Source organism: Drosophila busckii, chromosome 2R, assembly GCF_011750605.1.
Source record: "Drosophila busckii strain San Diego stock center, stock number 13000-0081.31 chromosome 2R, ASM1175060v1, whole genome shotgun sequence".
NCBI lineage: Eukaryota > Metazoa > Arthropoda > Insecta > Diptera > Drosophilidae > Drosophila > Drosophila busckii.
This window is the reverse complement of record NC_046605.1, coordinates 8767278-8791025: the sequence shown is the minus strand read 5'-3', so window position 1 is coordinate 8791025 and position 23748 is coordinate 8767278. Positions and strand designations below refer to the sequence as shown.

Genomic DNA, 23748 nt, shown 5'->3' with positions numbered 1-23748 from the left:
AACTAAATGCTAAACTGCAAATTAAGTTTATGTATTTTGTTTGCATGTACAAATTTTTCGCTTAAAACTAAACATTAATTTGGATTGGAAATGAAATACATACACACACTTATAGATTGCACATGAAGTTGGAAATGGTTTGGGGTGTCTCAAGCTAACAAGCAACAACATTTAAACACTAATTAAACACATGAGTAGTGCACATAAATTAGTTAATTTACAACTATACGCGAAACTGTACATTGATTTAATCCATCAAGTAGAAATGCTCCTGCTGCAACAGGTGGGACAACTAGTCGCCTGCAGGTTGTAAGGTACTTGATGTGAACTTGGCCTAAAAACTTAAAGATTAAGATAAAGGTGCATGCTAGCGTCGATCTGCGTCTGATCTGCACTGTCCAACGACAAAAGCTCCTGCTATAGTATCTTGTTCAACTGCAAGGCAAGCGCAAATATAATTAATATTTATGAGTTGCATTGATACAACTTACCAGTGAGCGTCGCTGGTGCTCCTTTTCGAGTGCCACCTGTGACTGCTGCGGTGAAAATTTCAGTACTGCAGCTATGACTTTGACAAGCGTTTCATTGTTCGTGTTGCCCGTTAAATACTGTGAATGTTAATTAATGAATTAACTAGTTGATGTATAAAGTATTTCATTATGCTTACCTGAAACATAATGTTGCGCAAATATTCAAATTCTGTATTAGCTGGCACGCTATCGCTATGTTGCATGGAAACCTGCAAATATAATTAATAATGATAATATAATTAATTATTTTTGTATGTGTGTGTTGCCTTACCAAAGTCTCATCCAATTGCCTGGACAGCTTAGCGTTTTGCAGCTTCAGCCGCTCATTGGACTGCTCAAGTATGAGAAAGTTCTCACACTTTTGTTCCAGGAACAAATTGCGATTGTTGACATCCTGCACCTCATGCATAATCTCCTTGAGCTTGGCCTCCAGCTGCGACTTCTCATCGTTGGCCAGCGCATCTTGCACGCTCTTGGGCGCCAAGCTGGCCAGCAGCTGCTGCGCTTGTATGCCGGCGCGCAGTGTTTCCAGCTCATTGATGCGTTCGGCCATTTCTTTGTTGTTGGCTTGCAGTTCATCCAGCTCATGCTGCAAATCCTGTTGCTCGTTGCTGGACTTGTGCTGCAGCTGCTCCAGTTCGGACTGCAACTGTTCATTGAGCTTACGCAGCTGTTCCGCATCATGCGGCAGCGCTGCTTGTGATTCACTCTTAGCCTGGCTGAGTTCTTGCTCCAGCTGCGTGCAGCGTTGCGACGCTTGTTGCTGCTCCGCTTGACTTTGTTGCAACGTTTGTTGTGTGTTGAGCAATTCCTTTTGCACGGCATCGTTTTGTTCGCTTACAAAGCTCGCATGTTCACTTTGACGCGTCAGCTCCAGCGTCTGCTGCTCCAGTTGTAGTTGCAGCTGTGTTAGCTGCGCTTGCAGTTCGTCGCTGTGTTGCTGCTTTGTGGACAGCTCGCTGGCATGCTGTTCCACCTGCTCTTGCAGCACATAAAGCTCACATTGCAGCGATTTAAGCTTATCCTTATCCTGCGCTGCCAGCTCCGCCTCCAGCTGCTTGGCATGCTTATTTAAATACTCAATTTCCAGCTTCAGCTGCTCGGTGTCTGGCGCAGCGTTTTTGCTTTTTTCCAACTCACGCTGCAGTGCCTCATTGGCCTGTTGCAGTCGCTGCACATCTGCATTGGCTGCAGTGCAGCGCGCCTCAAGCGTTTCGAGCTGCTTCGCCTGCGCTGCTGTAGCTGCTTGCATTTTTTGCTGCATGACAAGCTCTGCCTGCTGTAGCTCGCTCAGCTGTTGACGCAAATTTAGCACCGTTTCGTTTAGCGACAAAAGCTGCTCGTCATGCGTTTGCTCCGCCAGCTTTTGTTGCAACTCCAGCCGCTGCTCACGCGACGTCAGCAACTGCGTCTGCAGCTCTTGCAGCTGCAACTCCAGCTCAGCTTTGCACTGCTTTTCACACTCGAGTGCGTCTTGCGTCAGCAGCTGTTGCTTCTCAAAGTTGTCGCATTTGTCCTGCAACGTGCGCTGATCGTGCTCCATTATTTCCTGCGCATTCTGCAGCTTCGAATGCTCGTCCAGCACTTGTTGCAACTTGGCTTGTGACTTGACCAGCTCCTCCTGCTGCCGCTGCAAGTGCTCGTTTTGTTCCTGCAACAGCGTGTTGCTTTCCAGCAGCTTGCTTGCCTCACGCTGCAGCTGCTCCACTTGGCTTGAGGCCTGCGCTTGATGCTGCTGCTGCAGCTCATCTATGCGCGTCTCCAGCTGCTGCTTCTCACGCTCCAGCTCGGCATGCGCACTCTGTACTTGCGTCAAATGCATTTGCATATTATCTATCTCGGCGAGTATTTCGTTGACGCGTTGCTGCAGTTGTTGCTTCTCTTCACGCAACACTGGCAACTGTTGCAAGTCGCTCTGCAGCTGCTGCAGGCTTTCACTTTGCGCACTGTGTTTGCTTTGCAACTGCTCGTGCTGTTTTTTCAGTTTATTAAATTTGTTTAGCTGCGCTTTGAGCTCTTTTTCTTTGCCCGCCAGCTGTTTGTGCAACGTTTCCGTTGCTTGCAACTCGCTGCTGGCATTGCTAGCTTGTTGTTGCTGCAGCGTTGCTAACTGCGCTTCAGCCGCCAACTTCGCAGCCTCCAGCGTTTCATATGCCGCCTGCTGCACTTCCTGTTGCTGCTGTGCCGTCTGCAATTGTTGCTGCAACTGCTCAGCCGTTGCTTCATTTTGCTGATAACGTTGCAACATTTCATTGAGCTGTTTGTTTTGCAAACTCAAGTCTTGCATGCTCTGCTCGCTGTCAAGCTTCAGCGTCTGCATTTCGGCTTCAAGCTGCGCCAGTTGTTGTTGCTTAAGCTCGTGTTCCAACTGCAAGGCTTTAAGCTTGTCTTCAGCTCCTTGCTTTTCGTTTTCTAGCTGCGTTAGCTGCTGCTTGTTGGCAGCGGTTTCCAGTTGCAATTCCTTTAGGCTTGCCACTTGCTCATCCGTTTGCGCTTTGTGCGCCTCCAGCTGCTTCAGCTGTTGCTTCACAAGCTTTTCCTCTGCCTCATGCATTTTAAAAGCCTCCAATGCACTTGTTAGCTCTTGAACTTTCTCTTGTAATTCGCTATTCTTTTGCGCATGCTCCTTAAACTGTTCCCTTGTCACTTCCTGCTCAGATTGCAGCGTCTCCAAAAGCTTCTCAGCTTCCTCTTTTTCGTTTTGCAGCTGTTTCTTAACAATGCTACCTTGCTCCACGTTTGCTTGCAACGTTTTCAATTCGCTGCTCAGCTCTACAAGTTTCTTCCCAAGTTCGCTATTTATTTGCATTTGCTCCTTGTACTGCTCCTTTTCCACCTGTTGCTCGCTTTGTAGCTGCTCCAGCTGCTTTTTAGCTTCTTCTTTTTCGCTTTGCAGTTGTTCCAGCTGTTGCTGAGCATGCTTTTCCTTCTCTTGTCCATTTCCATGCACCATTTCCATTTGATTTGTCAGCTCATTAAGTTTCTGCTCCAACTCATTATTTCTTTGAGTTTGCTCCATAAGCTTTTCCTTTGTTGTCAGCTGCTCAGTTTGTAAAGTCTCTAGTCGTTGCTCAGCTTGTTCCTTGTCAGCCTGCAGCTGCTTTAGTTGCTCTTTAATCATCTGTTCATGCTCTGCCTGTCCATGCAGCATTTCCATTTGATTTGTTAGCTCTTTAAGTTTCTCTTCTAATTTCACATTTCTTTGAGTTTGTTGTTCAAGCTTTTGATTTGCTTCACTTTGTAGCGTCTCCAGCTGTTTCATAGCTTCTTGCTTTTCGCTTTGCAGCTGCTTGAGCTGTTCCTTGCCAAGATTTTCCTTCTCTTCATGCACTTGCGGCGTTATCATTTGCTTAAGTTGTTCTTCCAATTCGCTATTCTTTTGCATTTGCTCTTTCAACTGTTCCTTGGCCAACTGCTGCTCACTTTGCAGCGTCTCCAGCAGCTTTTCCGCCTTCTCCTTCTCACTCTGCAGCTGCTTGAGCTGCACTTGCCGCTGCTCCAACTGCTCCACTAGTTTCTTTGAATGCGTGCCCTTGTCCTGCTGCTCGCTTTTCAGCGTACTTAGCATATGCTCTGCGGCAATGAGTTTCGCCTCCGCTTCCTGTTTGCTTTGTTGCAACTTTTTCAATTGTTCTTGCAACTCGTTGCGCTGCGTTTCACGCTTGCTCGCCAGCTCCAAATCGGTTTCTAGTTGCTTCAACTTTTCTTGCAATTGACGCACTTCCGTTTCTTTGTGTTCCAGCTCTGTGTGTATAGCCTGCTTTGTTTGCGCCAGCAGCAACACATTTTCCTCTTCCTGTTTGCGCAAGGCAGCAATGGTGTTGTTAGCTTCCTCGTTGTGCACACGCAGTTGCTTCAATTCCAGCTCATGCTTGGCCAACAATTGTTGCAACTGCTCCGACGATGAGTTGCCATTGGTATTGATGCTAGCCTCCTCTATGTCAATTAACTGCTCGTCCGACTCTCCAGTCAGCCCGCGCTCCAATGCTGCTGCAACATTCTCGGGATTCTCACCCAGCAACTTGAGCTTAGTTTGATACGCTTGCATTTTGCAGCTCATGTCATCCATTTCCACACGCAGTGCCTCCTCCAGATGCGCCTTGGCCTGCTGCTCCAGCGTGCATTGCTCACGCAATTCGCTAATGCGACGCAGCGCCTTATCCTGTGTCTCCACCAACACTGACTGCAAGGACATAAATATTTATGCTGCAGCTTGGACTCGCTAGGAGCAATTACTTACCCGCGCCTTGCTGCTATCACGCTCAAGCTCCTTATACTTCTTGGCCAAGTCTGTATAGCGACAGCGATATTTGTGATAGCGATCCAAAGACTTTTTATATGCATCATACAGTTGATCCTTGGTGATGACATCCAAACGTGCCGTCGAAGCAGAATCATCAAACTCACTGCTTGTTTCCTCAAAGTCCGACTGCAAGTGGTAGGTCTGCATATATAAAACAAACAGTTAGTTTTAATGCTGAATAGCAAGTAAATATTCTTTTACTGCTGGCGCATCATAGGCAGGCAATCTAAAGGATATATCACTGGCCATTGATGAGTTGGACAGCTTGCGAGTGCGCGGTATGGCGCCGCTGCCCATGACAGCTCCATTTAGCGACTGCGTGGAGGCGCGACTAACGCGTGGCAGCTTCTGTATGCGATAAGGTGAATTCTGTGGCGTATCTGCAAGCAAAACAATCACAATTAATTATAAACAATTGGCATGCCAAGCATATTACATTTACCCTCCTCCGTAATGCTAAAGAAATTCTCATTGTTGCCACTGCCGCTGTCGGTGTTCTCCGAGCTGTTTGGTGTTGTTGTGCTGGACGATGAGCTCACGGCGGCCTACAAAATGCAAACAACGATAAGCGTCTTAGTATGCGTGTGTGTGCCGTGTGACAATGTGTTTATGTGTGTGTGTGTGTGTGCAATAGTGGGTGCAGAGATTGTGGGGTGCGGCACAGCAGCAGCTCTACTCATTAACATACATATGGGTCAAATTGGACATGCCGTTAATAGCAATATTTTGCATCGTTTGCTGTTTGCCCAGCTACTTTTAATGCACACATACAGATACATAAACAAACACTTGCACATTTGTGTATGTTTTCAAAAATGAGCTTGTTTCGTTTTTCTTTTTTCTGGTATTACCTGTGCCTGGGCAGCAAGCTGTTGAAATTTGGACGGCGACGCTTTCACCTCTTCGATGAGTTTGTTTTTCAGGTTTGCAAACATTGTGGGGCAGCTGCTGCACTATTTGTTTACTGCGTATTTATTACCGTTTTTAATTTATATAAAAATTCATCTAATATAAATAAATACGTGTCTGCAGTTATTACCAGTGTTGCCAAATCAACCTTTTCGCGTTAAATCTGGCCTTTTTTAAAGTCCAATTGCGGGAAAAACTCCAAAACAACGGGCAGCGGGAATTCTTAATGTTGTATTTTCAACTAATATTTCTACTTAAAAAAATATTTAAACAAATTTAAAATATTAAGGCCTAACAACATAATTATGATGTAAAATTTAAATTGGCATCACTGGTTATTTTCCTCTTACATTGTGACCAAAAATGTTATGCATCTGTTACTGTAAGCAAGAATGTTAATCTTTTGCTACTGTTAGCAAGAATGTTAATCTTTTATCACTGTTAGCAAACTGGGACGCCGGACTTTTTAAATTTGAATTTTTATTTACTCATGGTTTTGTTATGAACAAATCTTGAATACTTTTAAAAAAGCTTAAAGCAATATTACTATTATTATTATCTACACCTAACGTTATGTGCTTTGGCTTAGTCAACAAGGCGAGGGTGTGCTCTTGGAATTATATCGACGTGCATGAGCTGCTTAATTGCTTAAATAAATAAAGAATTGTTATGCCAGAAGCAATTAGCTACTGCTCGCCTGCTGAGCGCCATGGGGTCATTTGGTATGATTTACTATGCGGATTAGAGCTTAACATCCATTTATCATAGCTCGTGAGTTTCGAGATTTAAATTTACCTCCTTAGGGTGCTTATCTAAATAATTATTTTAAAAACTGGTGCTATTATCTACTTTATTATTAACATATGACTTGTAAACTCAAGTGTGTAGGTGCAAAGGGGCACAAAAAATATAAGAACATTGTTTTTAAATTGCAATATTTATTTTATTTAATTTCTTGTACATGAAAATTCGTCTTTTGGTGCTAATTACAACTAATACGGCATAAAACCCACTTACAACTTAGTCTAGTTATTATATAGATATAATATATTTTAATATATATGTTGCATAAAGTTGTTGTGATAAAATAGATTCTACGGCACTTCCTGCTCATTAGGCTTAATAGCAATTGCCTCGGGCTTATTGTCCTCACGCCTAAAGACGTGTTTGTATACGAGAGCAGTGACTAGCGCCGCTACTAAGGGACCTGCCCAGTATATCCAGTGATGTTTCCATTGATTATTCCAAACAGCAGGGCCAAAGGAACGCGCTGGATTCATGCTGGCGCCGGTGAATTGACCCTGTGAATGGAAATAAGTTACTCAATGCTATTAAAAAATATTGTTGGATCTACTTACCGCCGTTAAGGATAAACAGGCTATAGCCAGGCCAAAACGCACGGATACTGAATCCATGAATTTAGAATTGCGTGGATCCCAGACGCCGCAGCAAATGGTGATGAGCGCGCAGGTTACAAGAAACTCAATGAGCAGTCCTTGCCACACGCTAATGCCATCAGCAACGGCGGTAACACAAGCGCCCAGTGGCGTCTCCGCCGAGCAGACAGAATCCTTGGGCAATGATGCACGTATTAAGCCGTAACCAATAAAGGCGCCCAACATTTGTGCCACAAAATAAGCCAACGCCATGGGCAGCGATATCATTTTATACACATAACTGGCCAAGGTTACTGCCGGATTGAGATGTGCGCCAGAGACGCAGCCAAAGCATTGTATGCAGATAAGCACGACGAAGCCAAAGTTCAAGGAGCACTGAAAGTGTGAGTTGACATACTGCGAGGATTGCACGCAGCCCATGCAGCCCAGAAAAATGAGCATAGCCGTAGCTATGAGTTCGCCAAAGAACACGCATAGCTGCTCCAGAAACCAAGGCCGCAAGCGTCCGGGCAGAGCAGGACTGCAAGTAATCCAAGCATAGTAAAAATATTAATTAAATTATGTGCTTCACTCAATTATTACTACCAAAAGTACTGTTTAATTTATAAATGGTTTTTATATATTAAATAATATTTTTTTGCAGCTAATTTTGCATTTGTTAGCTTATTAGTTATGCAAATATTTAAATTTAATTAAACTGTAGCTTTTGCAAGCACCTGCTATTCAAATTATTCTCTGCCATTTTAGGCACTTGAACTAGTAATAGACGAACGTTTAGCTAGAACGCACCGAGCACAACTGATTCGCTTAGCTAGTCATATTTAGAGTGCAGGCTGGCTGGCCAGGCCGTTGGCTTGCTGATTATCTGGCAGGCACTCGACCCATTGCGCTGAGCACTTGCAATGGGCAATCGAGTTGACTTCTTAAAGTCGAAACGCCTTTATTCTGGCGATTTGTATTTGCCTTTCTTTTAGTTTCAATTGCCATTTAATCTCTACCAATGCCTGGTATTATCAAATAATCAAACTTCAAGCGCAATTATCAATAGTATCAACAGATAAATACTGATATATATATAGGGGTAAGCACTTAACAGTGCTTTGCAGCTTGCAGACAATATAATATATATTAAGCATACGCAGTGTGTGTAAGCAGCTAATTTAAATTGGGCTGCGTCTTTATTTGCATAGCTGCAGCTTAAGCTGACAAATTTAATGTAAATAAAAAGCAACTTATAAATAATTTACAATCGATTGTCAATAAGCTTAATAAATACATACGTATTTTTAATCTCACATTAAAAATATAATAATATATTATTAATTACTAAAATTTATTCAGTGCTAACATACTTTTTAATTTTTTTTTGTATTTTTTGCAGAGCATTTTGCAGTCGTTAATTAACTATTTAATTCTTTAATCTGCTTGCGAATTGTTTAATCGCATTTTGGTTGTTTATTTGTGTATTCCACGATCAGACCTCAGGTATGTTATTATTACGATTGTCATAAAATGCTTGGAGTTCATATAAAAATGCTTGCATACTTCCTGACCAATAAATAATGAATCAACTAGTAGTACAAAATTAATGAAAGAGCATTTAAAATTCGTGATAAGCGTTGCCAACTTTTATCTATGCTTTTTATTTATAGCAATCGCTAAATGCAAATGCAGATCTAACCAGTTGGACATAAGTGCATTAACAATAGAATAGTAATGTTGACTTTGGTTTGATTGCTACTGAAATAATTGTCTACGCTACCGGTCCAATAAAAGCGCCCAACAAGCAAAGATAACCCAATTCATTATAGAACGATAGTCGAGCGCAGTAACCGCGACCCTAATCAATGATTTACAACAAAGCATTGCTGCTATCAAAACGTTTCTGGCGGCAAATTGTAGAATGAACAATTAGTTATCGTTGCAAAGATATTTACAATAAAATGGAAATTAACATTCCTGCGGGTAGCAGCTACATAAAGATTTACATAGAAAGCTGTAGCTTAAAGTATTTCGATAAGTGAAAAGTAACCGAGCGTGCGGTCAGTTATAAATAATGTTTGATATAAAAGTGAAATTTGCTATCTAAGAGATTGACATGAACTTGGTGCAAAGACTTAAAATGTTCCGACGCATATGAACAGTCAACGCAAAAAGACGTTCCCAAATTCAATTTAGCGCAGAAAACTTGCGAAATAAAATAAATTTATTGGCGATACTTAAACTAAACCTTATCGATAATATTAATATTGGTAGTGGAGCTAGAGAGCTGCAGCATAATTTCCTTGGGGCCCTTAAAGGCAAGACGATAGATAATTGAGGTAATGGCAGCGCCTGCCAAAGGACCCACCCAATAAATCCAATGCGCAGACCACGAATCATTCCATACAGCTGGACCCAGCGAGCGTGTAGGATTCATGCTGGCGCCCGTAAACAGACCCTAGAATAATTTGCATGTAAAGAAGCTGCTTCACGGCAAAGTTGCAAGAAATACTAACCGCTGCTAAATTCAGACAGGACACTGTAATGCCAAAGCGCAGTGGTGTAGAGTCCTTGAGTCTGGCATTGCGTGGATCCCAAATAGCGCAGGCGACCATTGTCAGGCAGCAGGTGATCAAAAACTCTATGAACACGCCTTGCAGCAAGGATATGTCGCCATTGAGCGCTGTAACACAAACGCCTTGCGGCGTATCCACGCCCACAATCGCATTGTACGGCAGCACAGCCACCAACAGTCCATAGCCAATGAGCCCACCCGCAATTTGCGCCACAAAATATGCAATAGCCATGTACCAGCTCAGAGCGCCATAGATCCAAGCAGCTAGCGTTATGGCCGGATTGAGATGCGCGCCCGAGATGCTGGCAAAGCTCTGTATGGCAATCATAATGGCAAAGCCAAAGTTTAAGCTCAGCTCAAAGTGCGAGTTGAGGAACAGCGGACTGCTCACGCAGCCCATGCAGGCGATCAGAATAAACGTAGCCGTGCCTGCCAGCTCAGCAAAAAATGCTGCCACACGCGCTCTATGCTGCGCTTTGAGCCAGCAGCAGCACTTTTTGTTTAACCTCTGGTGCGACATGTTGCCAATTACAAACTGAAGTGCGTCCACAATTTTTAACTACCTCAACCCCCAGCTGGGGCCAAGCGAAAATTGCTTGTAATCAATCAATATGAACTATAAAACCTTAATGCTAATTATTATGTGGATATTTTGGCTACCCATTGCCTAGTGCAGCGCCATACTACAAATTAATTATTAATTAATCAAGCTGCTGCTAGTGCATACAGTCACAGCTACTGGGGCCCCGCATGTGGCTGTGGCCTGTGGCTGTGCCTATTGCCATTGGGGCAATCTTATCGCAATAAACTGACAAATACGGCGCCTCGGCTTGGCCAATACACGCTGCTATCGCCTTTGCGCCTCTAAGTCCACTTGATTAATGATAATTAAGTGCTGCCCCCCACCCACGCCCATTCTGAGAAGCCTTAAAGTACCAGTACTTTCCTTTAACGAAGTAGTAATAAACATATTACCAGTGCAAACACAGACTGCATTCTATTCTATTTCTCCCACTCATAAAAAACTCAACTTTACCGGTTCTACAGCCCATTGTGGCTGGTCATCAATTGCCGACTTGCCCATAGATAACTGCTTAGTCACTGCGACCAACCACTGATAATTGTAAATTGTAATTGCTGCCGATAGCTCCACAGGCTGCCACAGTCATGGACTGAGCTGCGTGGCAGACATTAAACATAAAATGCATTGCATAAAATGTGCAACAAAGGTCAGTGAGTCATTAAGATTATAAAACATAATCCTTGAAATTGCTTAACTTAAGCATTCTAAAATAAACCAATAAATTAACTGTCAATTTATTTGCAATGAAACTTAAATGCGAACTGCTTGAGTTTCAATTTGCTAAAACTTAAATTGATTCTTAAGAAGCTTATCGGATTGTTATTATAGTCTGTCAAAGCAGATAATAAATCACTTAAATTTTCATTTTTTAAAAAAATAGATTCGCTCTTAAAGACTTAAATCTAAATAAGAATGCAAAGGTAGAAGAGAAACAAACCAAACTGCACTCAATTTGGTTTGGCGATCTTCGCATCGTTGCGATTTCTATTTATGTTTTTTATTGCTCTATGTGATTGTCTTGAATTCAGATAAACATTTATTTTAGAATAGGTATAGCAAAATTATTTTTTCGTTATGATATTTCAGCTGTCATATTTTATAAAAAGTCCCTTGCCTGTACTCTATAAGCTTAATATAAAATTAATATAATATAATATATTTTAAAAGGAAAAAAATATGTTGAAAAATAAGGGATATCCTAGACTGCAACATATAGTTACAGTATAAATGTAAACAACATTTTTGTATTAAAAGTAAAAAACAAATATTTTTATTTCAAGATTCTTTTTTACAAAATTCGCTCTAAGCTTAAAAATAATGTTGGTATTTAACAAATTCATATTGGCACTTTGGCATTGGGGCGAGTAAGTTATATTCAGTGCTTAATTCAGCTGCACCTCCTCCAGCTGTATCACTTTGCCTTGCACAGTGGTCTGCAAGAGGCTCACACGTCTACGAAAGACGGCCCTGTAAACGAGAGTAGCGATGGCGCCACCGCTCAGCGGTGCCAGCCAGTAAATCCAGTGGCTAGCATAGTTGCCGTTCCAAACAGCAGGCGCCAAGGATCTAGCGGGATTCAAGCTGCAGCCGGTGAAAGGACCCTGCGAACAGCAAATTTTAATATTTTCAAGCTGCTGCCTCGAAGCTCAGCTTACCACAGTGATGGCCAAACAGGCAACGGCAAGACCAAAGCGCACTGGCACCGAATCGTGATGAGCAGCATTGCGTGGATCCCAGACACCGCAGCAGATGAACAGCAAAATGGCCGTGGACAGAAACTCAATGCCAAAGGCCTGAGCAGGCGACACCGCAAAATGTGGCAACGTCACACAGAATCCATTGGGCATGTGCATCGTCGAGTAGGGCATCACTATTTGCAGCAATGCGTAGCCCGCAAAGGCGCCCACAATCTGAGCCACAAAGTAAACCAAGGACATCGACAGACTGATCTTGCCATAGATATAGGCACCCACTGTGACAGCGGGATTGAGATGTGCTCCAGAAATGCAGCCCACACATTGGATGGCAATGAGCACAGCTAGACCAAAATTGAATGCCAGCTGCAGATGATTGTTAGGAAAGAGATTCGTCTTGATGCAGCCACCGCAGCCCAGAAAGACGAGAATGGCAGTGCCGAGTACTTCAGCCAAGCCGCAGGTGATTTTATCCCACGTATCCTGCGACTTTACTTTTTCCTTAAAGCTAAGCAAGAGTTGTGTGTCAGTTGTTTGGTCTTTTAACAATAAATACAGGGTGTTTCAATTAAATTTAGAAATTAAACTCAATATGGAAAATAAAATAAAAGTGTAAAATCGAAAAGTTATCAAATAAGCAAGAAATATTGATCGAATTTTTAAATTACTAATTAAAATAGTGAAAAAATTCAATTCAAAAGTAAATATTGTACTAAAAACTTTAAAAATAAAATAATAAAAAAAACTAACACTACTGTTTACATATTGTGCCTATATTTATACTGAAACACCCTTTATTTAAATGAATTTTTATACATTTTTTTTAAAAAGCATTTTAAGAGCTTGTGCAATTTACATATATTTTTTTGGATTTTTCTATTTATTACTATATAAGTAAATTCTTTTGACACCATATAACACATAATGTACATTTTGAAGGTCAAATCAGATGACACAAATTTTAACACAGCACATTTATTAAAAAGAATTTTATATATAAATATTTTCTGAATTTTGATTCCATTTTATTGCACATATCACACAAAAGTATAAATCTTTACCGTTTTAGGAACTCGGCCATATTTTATATTTATAAATAAAACTCCAACTGACAAAACGCGACACGACACGCCACAAGTCAACGCCAATCTGAACCATTGGAGAGCTATGTTTCAAATATTTATACGCGCAGATATATGTTTAGGCCAAAAATATAGAGAGTAGAGACAAGTCTCCAGCAGCTATATGGGCGCTCTGGCTAACGCTTGCGCGCTCTTAAATGTTAACAGACATATAAATAAATTTCGTTATTCTATTTTAAGCGTATTTATGACGACAAATAAACAAACTTGTGGCAAGCAATTATGAAAAGTCTATGCTCTTTATTATTGTTAACTTTACATTAGCATATAATGCCAAAAAAATTCTTATAAACTAATTGTTAAGTATTTTGTTCTGTGTGGCACTTTTTACGAGAGGTCATCCATTTGACGCAGCTTCTCATCCGAGGTGATCTGAGCCTCGACTACCTCGCGGCGAAAGACAGCCTTGTAGGCAATGGAGGTGACGACAGCAGCGCTCAAAGGAGCGAACCAGTAGAGCCAATGTGAAGTAAAGTTTTTGTTCCACAAAGCGGGCGCAAAGGATCTGGCAGGATTCATGCTGGCGCCGGTAAAGGGACCCTGTGTAATAAATAAAGTAAATGTTATCAAAAGCAATTTGCTATAAGTTTTGATAGCTTACCGCAGCGCAGGCCAAACAGGCAACAGCCAGACCAAAGCGTATGGCAACCGAATCATGATGCTTGGAGTTGCGTGGATCCCAGACGCCGCAGCAAACAATCACCAATATGGACGTGGCTACAAACTCAATGCCAAAGGCCTGAGGACTCGAGACCTGAGCATGTGGGAGTGTTACACACATGCCATTGGGCACATCAAACGTCGACTCGGGCAGCAGCGCCTTCAGCAGTCCATAGCCAATAAATGCGCCCAACATTTGGCCCACAAAGTATATAAACGCCATGGGCAACGAGACCAGATCATAGATATAAGCAGCCACTGTCACAGCGGGATTCAAATGTGCGCCTGAGACACAGCCAAAGCATTGAATGGCAACTAGCACGGCGAAGCCAAAGTTGAGCACAATTTGCAAATGATTGTTGGGAAATGCTTCCGTCTTCACACAGCCCATGCAGCCCAGGAAGACGAGTATGCCCGTGCCCAGCAGCTCGGCCAGGAAGCAGCTGATTTTATCCAATGTAGACGAATTCATTTTGAACACCTTCAAGCAACTGAAAAGCGAAACAATTCGGCGTCAAATCGTATACTAGCATATAAAACTAATGCCTTAGTTATCAGTTAAGCACCACTAATTAGCATTAACTAAGTATTGAGCTGCATCAATCATGCGCGCTTTGCCTGTCTTTAGCAACAATTCGGGATCAAATGCAAAATATTCCTGCACAGCTGCTGCTCAACACACACACATTTATTTGTTATGTCTACATAATTTTTCGGGGTGGCTTGCCAACACGTGGGATTCTTGGTATCCTTAAGATACGCCATCGATTTTTCAAACTTTTATCAACAAACATGAAATTGTTGGCGTAGGTCTAAGCTGATTTATATTATTACTTATACTATGCAATTTATAAGTAGCTTAAGTGCTTCACTTTTTTGTTGTATTGTTAACTATAATTTAGATTTTTTTGTAATTGAAAATTGTTTATAAATATTTAATTTGCTTAATATTTGTTTCAGGTGTCACATTTGTTTTAAGTTTCTCGCTTGTTTATTGTTAATTTGAAAACCTAATTATTTCTCTTTTTAGTTTGTTTGCATTAATAATAAATTTTTGTATAGTTAGTTGAATAAGTACTTAATACACAATTTTTTTTTATTATTATTATTATAAATCTATTAATTTTGTTTAGCAGCGCTTTGTATTATTTTAAATTTTAGTATTTGTATATTAAAAAATTTAAAATTTTTATAAAAACAAAGATTTAGTTGCATTATTCAACACTCAACTGTAGCCAACTTTTATTTTAATATTTATTTTTAGTAATTATTTTAGGGAGCTTTACCGTTTTAAGCATTCACGACTCATTTTTGCAATTAATATTTATTTTGTATTCCTTATTGTTTTAATTTTCAAGACACTTGGAAATTCTTACAAGGCAACTGTCTCACAGTCAATGCTAATCTGAGGCTACAGGTGTTAGAATTAAATATATATAGTCATATATCTTAGGCTAAACGCCTTTATCTTATTGATAGTGTGAAGTAAAAGCTCACGCGAGAGCAAATCCTACTTCTAGTTTGCTGAGCGTTGCGAGTATAAAAAAGTCAAGTCTAGTCTTAATTTATGAGCTAACTCAGGGCTAATTAAAGTTGAGAGCGCACAGCTCTAATTAAACTCTTGACGCTCTTGTGGCTGCAATTGAAGCGCCAAGGGCTTGGCTATCAGTCAAACAATTGTCAATTGCAGCTACAGTTGCAATCAATTGCAAGCGATCAAATTGCAAATTGCAAATTGCAATTGCGTAGCCCAACGCACTACGCAATGTGTAAGCAAATAAATCACAGCAGCAGTTGATCGACAATAATTGCACGCAATTCAACTTGAATGTGTCATTGTGTAGTGCATTTTAATTGAGCAAATCAACAAATATATATAACGTGCTGAATGGGCTGCTATCTTTAAATATAGCGCTATAATTAAACGTATTTTTTTGACTGCAGTCCAAATTGATAACCCCTGTGAGCTCCATTCATATATAGAAAAAAAAGAAAACAGGCAAAGGTCCAGCCAACTATAAAATATTTAATGCACACGTGTCTTGGCATTAGTTAAACTATTTTCAATACAAATATTAGCTACATAAATTTGACTTTGACACTTGCAATTTTACTGCACTAACCTCACCCAACATTTGCTTAACTATTTAGCGTAACTAACAAAAAAATTAAACATTGTTTGTTTGCAATAGCTACTAATAATTTGGCATACATACTAAAATAAATGTGTACTAAGCACATTGACATTTCAAAGGCGGCACGTGTGTGCTAAGAAACGAAATAGTTTTAAAATAATTTCTTTGCCGCTGCACAGTGGTTTAAAATTCAAAAGCTTGAGAGTGCAAATTTGGCATATAAATGAATGAAATAAATATTTAACTTTTTTATTTCGTCTTAAGATTATGCCTACAGTAAATAAAATAGATTTATTCTAGAGTCTTCAAATATTGAAAATTCTCTTTACGCATGATTATTGAAAGGAATTTTAAATAGTTTTGAATTGCAGTACATTTTTTAGAATTTTTTTTTCAACATTTTTCAGAGATTGTAAATAAAATAGATTTATTTTAATTTAGCTAGAGTCGTCAAATATTGCAAATTCTCTTTACGCATGAAAATTAAAAGGAGTTTTAAATAATTTTGAATTGCAGTAAATTTTTTAGAATTTTTTTCAACATTTTTTAGAGATGTTTCAACATCATACAGGCTTCAAACTTTATGTACACAATTTTAATTACATCATTAGTTAATGATGCTGTAAATTGAGAAAATAAATATTTTCTGCATTATATTTATCCTAACTTGGCCCCAATGTGCAATGGCACAAACGTGCCCAAGGCACAATTTCGATTTAAAGAAAGTAAAGGCTTTGTACACATGTTCGTCACATGTTATGCAAATCAATTAACCAAAATCGTGCTCTAACGCTCTATTAATATTTTTAGCTGCTGGCATAAATTGCTAATTAATGCGCCTCGAGGTACGCACGCAGTAGCTGCATGGAAAAGAATTCGTTACGTTTAATTATCATGATGAGTAGTGACTATTTTTACGCTCATTCATTAGTTTATTTATTTTAATGCTTATGCTAATTAAAGGTTTTTTGTTTATCATAAATTTAACAAATTGACTGCACGCTTTTGATAAGCGAGGAGCTTTTGCTGCAGAGCTTTGCGTGTAGACTTTTGTGTGTAGAGTTGACTACAGCTGTGTAGCTTGATCAATCAAAAGCTTAATTAATCTCAAGTGCTTTTTAGTTTGCGCTTAACTGTGCTAATCGATAAGGTTATCGTTGCACTGAAGGTAACTAACTGTAACTATGTAAACGACTTAAGCAGCACTTGGCTTAAGTAGCTGCTTCAATGATGCAATTTAATGCGTATTTAAACGCAAAAAAAACAAAATATTTTGTTAGATAAAAATCAGCAAAATAAATGAAAGCATGTTGGCCAAATGTTATAGATAAACAATTGAGTGAGTGCTGTCTACAGCGTAATAATTTATAGCTGATGTACATTTGATAAATTTGTTATGACGCACACATTTTTTTGGGAACTAATTAGAAGCTTAGCATTAAGTGCGCTGATAGCCTCGGACAAGGCTTTATAGCCTGGACTTTGAGCTGCGGCAGTTGCTTTGACTTGCATTGAATTGTCGCTGTTATCGCTGCTAAGGCCTGCATTGATCACTTGATCAGGAACTTTGTAGCTTCTAAGAGCCTACCGCACTCGACTTTTAATAGCTAACACAACATGTTTATTTGCAATTAACACACACATTAGCACATTAAGCTCAAGTCAATGCAGTTATGACTGCACTTGTTCAATTCCAATTCCAATTCTATTTGCTATTTGCTATTGACGCTGTTTGTTTATCGGGGCGCATCTGTTTTTGATACGCTTGACGCATTTGAGATCGATCTTGCAAACTAAAGCAGCGCGCATTGAAAACTAATTTAGCTCATTATACTACTTGGGCATATTGATAAGCTCTATTGATCATTGACTGTGCTAAGACAAATGTGACATTGAGCAGCTGCAGCTAAACTTCCGCCATATATAGACATTCGATCTGACAGCAGCAGCAACGCACATAAGACGCTTATCAAGCGGTTTTATTATCAGTGCCAACGCTTTCTGTTAGCTTGCGCAACAAGCTCAAAAGCCAGCACAAGCTACTTCAACCTCTATGTGCATATATATTTTTATATATATATATATGTGTATGTCTATAGGCTTTGTGATAAAGAACAGCCGAAAATTCAACAACAAAAATAATTAAAACTTTGATAAATCTTGTTGGTTACACTGCAGACTGTCCCTGAATATGTGTGGCTCACATGTTTGCTCTATATCAAACACCTGACTACAATTTAGACTCTGCACTGATGTCTGTCTTCACCTAAAGAGCACTTAAGTGACAGCTAAAGTGTGGCGTATTTATGAGCTAGTACACTGTGCAAAAAACTGTATAAAAACTACAAATAGTACAACAAAATTGCAATATAAAATGTAAGCATAGCTCATATATATGAAAGATACTGCTAGATTATAAAATAAAAAATCATAATGAGTTCTCCATTAATTTGTAAAAATTTAGTTGACTTTAAAATTATTGAAGCATTTATATAATTTAAGTGATATACAATAAACTGTAAGCAGTTTAAATATTTGTCTGAGCTCAAAATAAAATGTATAAAAAATTATTTGTGAGCTTTAATTTTCATTACAATTTGCATGTTTATTTTTTGTAACAAACTCAACTAATTAATTATATTTTTTTAACTATTTGGCTGCACAGTGTAATTGATTATTACACAAATTGCTTTGCCATTGTCACGAATTTTTTTAATTGTGTTTACCCAACTTTAAGTGTATCACTATCTATACGAAATATAGCAAAACTAAAAGCAAAAGTTATGACTATTAATTAACTAACTACAAACATAATATTGTCCTAGGTTGAAAATTAAATTGGCAATAAATTTAACGGAATCTGGCTATAACAAGATTATAAAGGCATTAACCATGTGTGGGCAAAACGAAAGTTTAAAGCAAATGTCAAGTCTGAGCTCATTGTGAATTATATATGGTCACGTGAATAAGTTTAAAAATATTTTTTTTTAATCGTTTTATAATTTGTGTAATTTCCATTGAAAAGCATGTGCGCTTAATTCATTAATGAATTTGCTTAAACTTAATTAAGCTGTCACATGCTTATACTAATTCGCTAATATAAACCATTCGAAACTAGTTTGTCTATCATATGCTAATCAATCAATTTCACCATTACCAAACGCGTGTTTGCCCTGATTGATTTATCAAATTCACTTAGCAGCCAATTGAGCAAATCCGCGTGAGTTGTAAACTTTATCATGTGTCACTGACGACGCTAATCATAGTTTATATAATAAGTCTTTGACTATCAAATTAAAGGGCGTTACAAAAATAGCACAGCGAGCTAATTGCATAGCGCATGTTGTACTAATATTTTGTTGTGTAAATAGTAATGAAAAAAGTAAATACTAAGAATAGTTAAAATAGCGCCAGCACGTGCCTCTGCTGATGTCACATTGCTGTTACTCAGATACGCTTTGTACTTTGATAAGGTAGCCAGATTAGTGCTACTTAGATAGTGTAGCTTATTAAAAGTGCTTTGAACTCAACAAAAAAATACCAACAAAAATATTCTAAAAATTTTGAAAAATATTTTGCAGTCTATAAGTGTTAGTTTTATAATAAAGTTTGCTTAAAATGCAAAATTAAGTATAAGAAAAATTTAGTAAAGCCATTTGTAGTGTATTTAACAGTTTATGTTAACTTTAGGCAGATCTCTTTGTAAAATTTTTGTAGATATGAATCTACTAAATATGAATTATACTAAAATTTTAATGGCAATTAATTTATACTAATTTTTTAGCTGTTCCACATGATTAAATTTAAAATAAATAGACTTTGACTTTCAATAAATAAACACAAACAAAAAATATACAAAGTCTATTAAGCATTCTTTATTATAGCCCCTAAAAAATAATACCCAAAATCAATTTATATAATAATTTATAATTTATAATTTAGTAATATATTTTACAGTGTATTTAAGGCGTGCCTTTTGGTCTGCCTTTGTTATCAGCAGCCCAGACGCCAAAAAAAAATTGTTTTTATTACTTTTATTTTTATGTAGTGGGGCAATCGAGATAACAATTTGACGCTCTTGCCAAAAAAAAATTAAACATGCTAGACACAATTAAAAAGTAGCTGATAGTGCGCACGACTTGATAATCAATATTGATATTTTAAAAACAGCATATTATTAGAAAAGACATGACCTTAAACCGAAACACATTTTTGATAAGCGCGACGATTAAAACAAAGAGAGCAAGCAGCTTGATTAATTAGTATTTTTATACGCCTAGCAAAGTGGAGCAGTTGGTATATATGCATATCAGGTTGTTTACACATACATACACATATTTGAAAAGAGCTCAGTGAACTGACATGTTGTGTTTTTTTATAAATAAAAGAAACAACATTTGCTTCAAGGCAATTGCATGAAAGCGAGTGCTTAATGTTGTCGAAATACACGCGTATGTTAAATGAATGTCATTTCGAAAGCAGCTAATGCAGTTTGGAAACAAAAAAGTCAAAGCCACAAACAAAGTGCAGGCAACTTTGAACTCACTACAAGCAGCAAGTCGTGTTGGTTTATTTTTGTACATTTTTTATGGCGAAGCTGTCTTCCTGACTGACTGCTGTATATATCAAATTATATATGCTGTGCAATTGCAATTAATAATTTTATGCGATATCCAACGATCCCACGTGTTGGCATTAGCAGCTAAATAATGCACATAATTATAAACAATAGGCTAAGCTAGTCAAGCAGCTAGCTGTGTGCATGTTACTTTTTATCGATATGCATTAGCCACACTAAGCTGTAGATAATGTTTTGGCCAAGCCCCAAAAACAAAAAACACAAACACACACACACAGTAGTTGATAAGCTGGACAGGCAGCAGAGCTTAACTTATTTACGATAGCGCAAAAATTTGCATAGCAATAACTCACGCGCTTGCTTTAATTTTTAATTAGGATATGCTTATGCTACACACACACACACAACTGCAAGTCTCTGCTCTTGTTTTTTTATTTATATAAAAAACAAGTTGCATTGCTACAACAAGTTTAAACACACGCACGCACTTTTTGCAGACGCAACTAACCTGCGCTTCAGTCGATCGTTTGTTTGCTATTGAACAAGTGATCAACTCCAGGCGGCTTCACATGGCGTATGCTTGTTGCTATAAAGCAGCGCTGCCGCTGTCGCTGCCAACGCCGTCGCTTATCTGCAAAACCAACGCATAAGCGTCGCAGCACACACACACACACCAGTGTAAGTGTAAGAAAGAGAGCGCGCATCAGCTAAGCTTTTGCAAGCTTCTACAAAGCCTGGCAACGAACCCAAAACTTGTGGGAAAAGCTTGCAAACCTCAATGGCCTGGAGCTGATAATATTTTTCACACGATATTCATCGTTTATTGTTTTTAAATTAAGTTATTCAATCGAATTTCAAACAAACTTGAACTGCTTTTGATTGTGATATGAGCAGCGTGTGCAGATAAACGATCGCCCTGACCTGAACAAAGCAGAGCAACTAATTTCTTATGAATGAATGAATCATTGTTTAATATCATGGATACATATCAAATTTATATTGCCGCTATAACTTGCATAAAATTTAGCTAAATTTGAGGTGCAGCGTTTAAACTAAAAAAAAATGATTTTAGTTGAAAAATAAATTTATATTGCACTGAACTTAATACAAATCTGATGCTGCATTGCAATTAAATTCTCAGAAATTGCAATGAGTGTTTAATAATTAATAATATTTGGTTATAGTTGAGTGCATATTATTAAACAAATTAGCTAATTTTAAGGGCGGCAAATTATTTTTACAAAAACAGAATGATTTTTTCATAAATATAATGGTTCATTTAAGTATAAAACCAAATTTATCTTAATTAAAATCTAGATAAATTTTAAATACAGCGTTGCAACTAAATTCTCAGAAAATTTAATGAGCATTTAATAATGAATAATAGTTGATTGCATATTATTAAATAATTTAGATAATTTTTAAGGGCTGCATTGCAACTGCAGAATGATTGTTTAATAAATTTAATAGTTAATTTTAGTTTAAAAGCAAAATCTAGATAAATTTTAAATGCAGCATTGCAACTAAATTCGCAGAAAATTTAATGAGCGTTTAATAATTAATAATAGTTGGTTAGGTGCATATTATTAAACAACTTAGATAATTTTTAAGGGCTGCATTGTAACTGCAGAATGATTGTTTAATAAATATAATAGTTAATTTTAGTTTAAAAGCACAGAAAACTCTCAGAAAATTAATATATTGTTTAGTAAATAAAATATTTGATTATTTAAAATTTAAATTAAGCATTGCAATTTATTTCTTAAACACCTAAATGCTTGTTAAATAAAAAAATATTTGATTTTAGTTTAAAATGTAATTAAAATCTTGATAAATTTGACACGAAACGTGCGCTCAGCTTAATTAATTTTAAGTACAGCTAACGCGCTGAACCGTTAAGTTAAAAAAGCAGCTTTGTATTTAATGTATAGTTATAAACATATTATTACAACAATTGACTAAGTTTACTTAACAAAACACTTGACATATAGTTAAATTTTTTTTGCCATAGAGCGACCTTACCTCACCCACTCAGGCGAACTTACCTGCGTCAATTTTGAAGAGTTTTCCATTGATAGGCACTATAAACTCAAATATCACTTAACACGGAAAAAAACCTGCACGCACTTGAAATCACAACACGCTTGCGGCATAAAGATTCCGAATTTTTTTTTTTATCAATATGTTAGCTTAGGTTAGGTTAGGGTTATAATAAAAGATTTTGTGACGTTGGCGCCTTGACTTTTAACAAGCAGCACAAAATTTAATTTAATCAATTAAGCGTCTCACTAAATGAGGTTTTAATGGGTTAAGCGCTAGACAAATTCAAGCCATTGTGCTATAAATTTTTGTGTACATTTCTTGGTCGTGTCTCGTGTCTGTCAATGATTTATTGATCTGTCGCTGTCACAATCTTGAGTTGTCAGGCTTGTTAAACGGCTTGGAACAGGTTTTACTAATTTGTTTATGTCTAGCCAGCTGCATGTGCCAAAAATTACGCGCACATGCAAGAGCTGCAGCTCACGTGACGTATACGCAACGTGGCCAGCGCTCAAACTGTTGAGCAATGTTTATGTAAAAGTTGATTGCACTTAATCAATAATTCGCACCTCTTTGTATATTTTTTGGCACTCAATGTGAATTTGTTGTACGTCGGCTGCTGCGTCTCCGCTTGTTGCTGTTGCTGTTGTTGTTGCTCGGTCATTTTTATTGTATTATTATGCACGCACTTTGTAAAGTTTCTTCAACTCGCATCGAATGACACTTTTGCATGCAAATTGCTTTTTTTTGTGCCTCAATTTAGTTCACTCGCGTATTTTAATCTCACTTAATTTTCTTACTTTTACTTTTATGTTTATTTTTATTTTGTGATTTGTGATTTTTTTTGTGCAACTGCATGCACAGTTTGTTGCGTTGTGACTCGACACCAAATAAGCAGTGGCGACGCGTTGAATTTTATTTTATTTTTCGTACAGCTTTTGGTCTGCCCAGCTCCGCCGAACCTACTGACAGACTAATCGCCAATACCTCGACTATGTAGCTGAATTCAGCGCGGATGGCAATGACAGTCAATAATAAAAAAAAAAACATATGCGACTACCAAAAGTGATTTGCATAAAGCAAGCCGTACTTTAGTTACACTTGCAGGCACTACAAAAATTTGATTTGTATTTAATTTAGCTTAGGTTAAATTTTAAACAATTAATTCGCTTATAACATTATTTATAAATTTTCTGCAACTTGCTTACATTTATATTTA

The 23748-nt window shown here is 38.1% G+C and overlaps 4 protein-coding genes across 5 annotated transcripts; all 4 read right to left on the bottom strand.

Annotated features, from left to right (window-relative positions):
- Window positions 1–10: 10 nt before the first annotated feature.
- Window positions 11–5854, bottom strand: LOC108596148 (trichohyalin). The gene is made up of 8 exons (XM_017981642.2): window positions 5685–5854; window positions 5276–5378; window positions 5035–5213; window positions 4771–4974; window positions 802–4713; window positions 668–739; window positions 492–608; window positions 11–435 (listed from the first exon to the last, which is right to left on the bottom strand). The coding sequence occupies exons 1-8, from the start codon at window positions 5766–5768 to the stop codon at window positions 418–420; spliced, it is 4689 nt and encodes a 1562-aa protein (XP_017837131.1). The 5' UTR covers window positions 5769–5854; the 3' UTR covers window positions 11–417.
- Window positions 5855–6696: 842 nt separating this feature from the next.
- Window positions 6697–23432, bottom strand: LOC108596150 (aquaporin). Of its 2 annotated transcripts, none has more exons than XM_017981644.2 (3): window positions 23099–23432; window positions 7101–7659; window positions 6697–7043 (listed from the first exon to the last, which is right to left on the bottom strand). In XM_017981644.2, exons 1-3 carry the CDS (start codon window positions 23191–23193, stop codon window positions 6837–6839), a joined length of 861 nt encoding a protein of 286 aa, XP_017837133.1. In that variant the 5' UTR covers window positions 23194–23432; the 3' UTR covers window positions 6697–6836. The 2 variants fall into 2 exon arrangements, with proteins under 2 accessions (XP_017837133.1, XP_017837134.1); XM_017981645.2 differs by lacking the exon at window positions 23099–23432 and adding an exon at window positions 7856–7939 and having other exon boundaries at window positions 6698–7043.
- Window positions 11599–13117, bottom strand: LOC108596151 (aquaporin AQPcic-like). The gene is made up of 3 exons (XM_017981646.2): window positions 13035–13117; window positions 11935–12481; window positions 11599–11880 (listed from the first exon to the last, which is right to left on the bottom strand). The coding sequence occupies exons 1-3, from the start codon at window positions 13052–13054 to the stop codon at window positions 11662–11664; spliced, it is 786 nt and encodes a 261-aa protein (XP_017837135.1). The 5' UTR covers window positions 13055–13117; the 3' UTR covers window positions 11599–11661.
- LOC108596152 (aquaporin AQPcic) lies at window positions 13336–21059 on the bottom strand. Its single transcript, XM_017981647.1, has 3 exons — window positions 20998–21059; window positions 13717–14266; window positions 13336–13655 (listed from the first exon to the last, which is right to left on the bottom strand). Exons 2-3 carry the CDS (start codon window positions 14245–14247, stop codon window positions 13443–13445), a joined length of 744 nt encoding a protein of 247 aa, XP_017837136.1. The 5' UTR covers window positions 14248–14266; window positions 20998–21059; the 3' UTR covers window positions 13336–13442.
- Window positions 23433–23748: the final 316 nt, after the last annotated feature.

Coding starts and splice junctions, on each gene's coding strand:
- LOC108596150 (XM_017981644.2), bottom strand. CDS start 23,193: ATGACCGAGCAACAACAACAGCAACAGCAACAAGCGGAGACGCAGCAG. Junction 7,660..23,098: donor GCCAAAAAATATACAAAGAG/GTGCGAATTATT, acceptor GATTACTTGCAG/TCCTGCTCTGCCCGGACGCT. Junction 7,044..7,100: donor CCTGTTTATCCTTAACGGCG/GTAAGTAGATCC, acceptor TTCCATTCACAG/GGTCAATTCACCGGCGCCAG.
- LOC108596152 (XM_017981647.1), bottom strand. CDS start 14,247: ATGAATTCGTCTACATTGGATAAAATCAGCTGCTTCCTGGCCGAGCTG. Junction 13,656..13,716: donor CCTGTTTGGCCTGCGCTGCG/GTAAGCTATCAA, acceptor TTTATTACACAG/GGTCCCTTTACCGGCGCCAG.
- LOC108596151 (XM_017981646.2), bottom strand. CDS start 13,054: ATGGCCGAGTTCCTAAAACG. Junction 12,482..13,034: donor ATGGCCGAGTTCCTAAAACG/GTAAAGATTTAT, acceptor ACTCTTGCTTAG/CTTTAAGGAAAAAGTAAAGT. Junction 11,881..11,934: donor CCTGTTTGGCCATCACTGTG/GTAAGCTGAGCT, acceptor TGCTGTTCGCAG/GGTCCTTTCACCGGCTGCAG.
- LOC108596148 (XM_017981642.2), bottom strand. CDS start 5,768: ATGTTTGCAAACCTGAAAAACAAACTCATCGAAGAGGTGAAAGCGTCG. Junction 5,214..5,275: donor CTTTAGCATTACGGAGGAGG/GTAAATGTAATA, acceptor TTTTGCTTGCAG/ATACGCCACAGAATTCACCT. Junction 4,714..4,770: donor GTGATAGCAGCAAGGCGCGG/GTAAGTAATTGC, acceptor ATGTCCTTGCAG/TCAGTGTTGGTGGAGACACA.